The sequence below is a fragment of the Ochotona princeps genome, chromosome 33, assembly GCF_030435755.1.
Source record: "Ochotona princeps isolate mOchPri1 chromosome 33, mOchPri1.hap1, whole genome shotgun sequence".
NCBI classification, from domain to species: domain Eukaryota; kingdom Metazoa; phylum Chordata; class Mammalia; order Lagomorpha; family Ochotonidae; genus Ochotona; species Ochotona princeps.
In genome coordinates, this window is record NC_080864.1 from 5,729,654 (window position 1) to 5,731,281 (window position 1,628).

The 1,628-nt window shown below is 60.3% G+C and overlaps 1 protein-coding gene across 1 annotated transcript; it reads right to left on the reverse strand.

Moving 5' to 3' along the window:
* Positions 1–499: 499 nt before the first annotated feature.
* NFILZ (NFIL3 like basic leucine zipper) lies at positions 500–1,257 on the reverse strand. Its single transcript, XM_036498081.2, has one exon. The coding sequence runs from the start codon at positions 1,220–1,222 to the stop codon at positions 500–502; it is 723 nt and encodes a 240-aa protein (XP_036353974.2). The 5' UTR covers positions 1,223–1,257.
* Positions 1,258–1,628: the final 371 nt, after the last annotated feature.

Here is a 1,628-nt window from a genome sequence, read left to right on the forward strand (position 1 = left end):
TGGTTGGATGGATGGATGGATGGTTGATTGGTTGGTGGGATGGATGGATGGATAAATGGATGGATAGATGGAGGGATGGATTGATGAGTAGATGGATGGTTGGGTAGATGGAAGATAGATTGGTGGATGATGGATGGATGGTGGATGGGTGGATGATGAGAAAATGAATAGATGGGTGTTGCCTACAAGGATGGATGGGTTAATGAAGAGCTGGATGGATGGGTGAATGGGTAGATGGAGGGGTAGATGGTTTGGTGGACAGGTGGAAGGAAGTGAAGAGTGACAATTTAGAGCAAGGGGAAAGCCATAACAGAGCCCAAGATGGGACCCATCCCCTCCACCTAGAGGCCCAGTCTCTTCTCTGGGAACTGATCTCCTCCAGCCAGGATGCCCCCTACCCGTCCAGGCCTGGCCAAGACAGTCCACCCCATCCCCAAAGCAGTCCACCCCTGGGGCATCAGAGGACTTCTGGATCACCCACCCATCCCTGGGCTACCCCTTAAGACACCTGGGATTTGACGGGCAGTTTGTGGGGCACGGAGGGCAGAGCTAGTCCCTCAGGTTTGTCCCCTAGGATGGGGCAGGTTATCTCAGGAGTCAGTCCCCCGACACCAGCAGTTGTCAGCACATCAGGTGGCCCTGGGGCTCGGTGCCCAAGGTGCACGGGGGACCAGAGCTCCCAGCATGGTCCCAGCTCCAGCCTGGACCCCAGGTGCCGGTCCCAGAGGTGACAGCTAAAAACAGCCGCAGGAGATGTAGGCTCCTGGGGAGGTGCAGCCAGGCCAGTCCACGGAGGACTCGCCAGGCAAGCCTGGCATCCTGGAAGCCCCGCACCTAGGGAACAAGGCCTTAGGAGGCAGGCGCGGGAGCCCGGGAGGAGGGAGATGGGTTCAACCGCGCTGCCACCACCACCACTGCCTCCGCCCCCACTGTAGCGGTCCCCACCAGTCCAGGGAGGCTCCCATAGCACAGCGTACAAGGGCAAGTTCCCGGGGCTGCCCAGGGCTGGCACCAGGCCAGAACGGAGCTGCAGCGCCCGCAGCTCGGCACGCAGCAGGGCGTTCTCCCGCAGCAGCGCGGCCAGCCTGCCCTCCAGGGCCGCATCGTGGAGGCGCCTCTTCTCCCGCGACCTCTTGGCCGCCTCATTATTCTTCCTCCGCTTCTCCCAGTAGACCGTGTCCTTCTGGTCCTCCGGGGTGAACTCCCGCTGCCGCCGACGCATGGCCTGGCCCCTGCCGCGGGGTACCCATGAACTTTTGCTGTGGTCCTGAGCTATGCCCAGAGCATCCATGGCAGGGTGGCGGACCTGGCCGGGTAGGAGGTAAGAGAAGAAACACATCTTGGAACAGAGGAAGGAAGCTGAGCTGAATGACCTGTTTCAGTTTGGTTACCCTGAGCCATCACCACCACTACCAATGGAAAAAAAAAAAATTGGGCTGAAGACGTGTCTGAGGGAGTCGGGGGGCTGACACCTGCCCCCCTACTGCCCCAGGAAAAGGGGGGTGGCCCGCGCCAGCAGCTCCTACGCTGGGACACGTCTGAGCACAGCATATTGGGCACGGGGTCCTCAGATTCCTTCCAAGGGGTGCATTGTCCTCACCAAGGCAAAGGTCGGCAGGCAAGCAGAA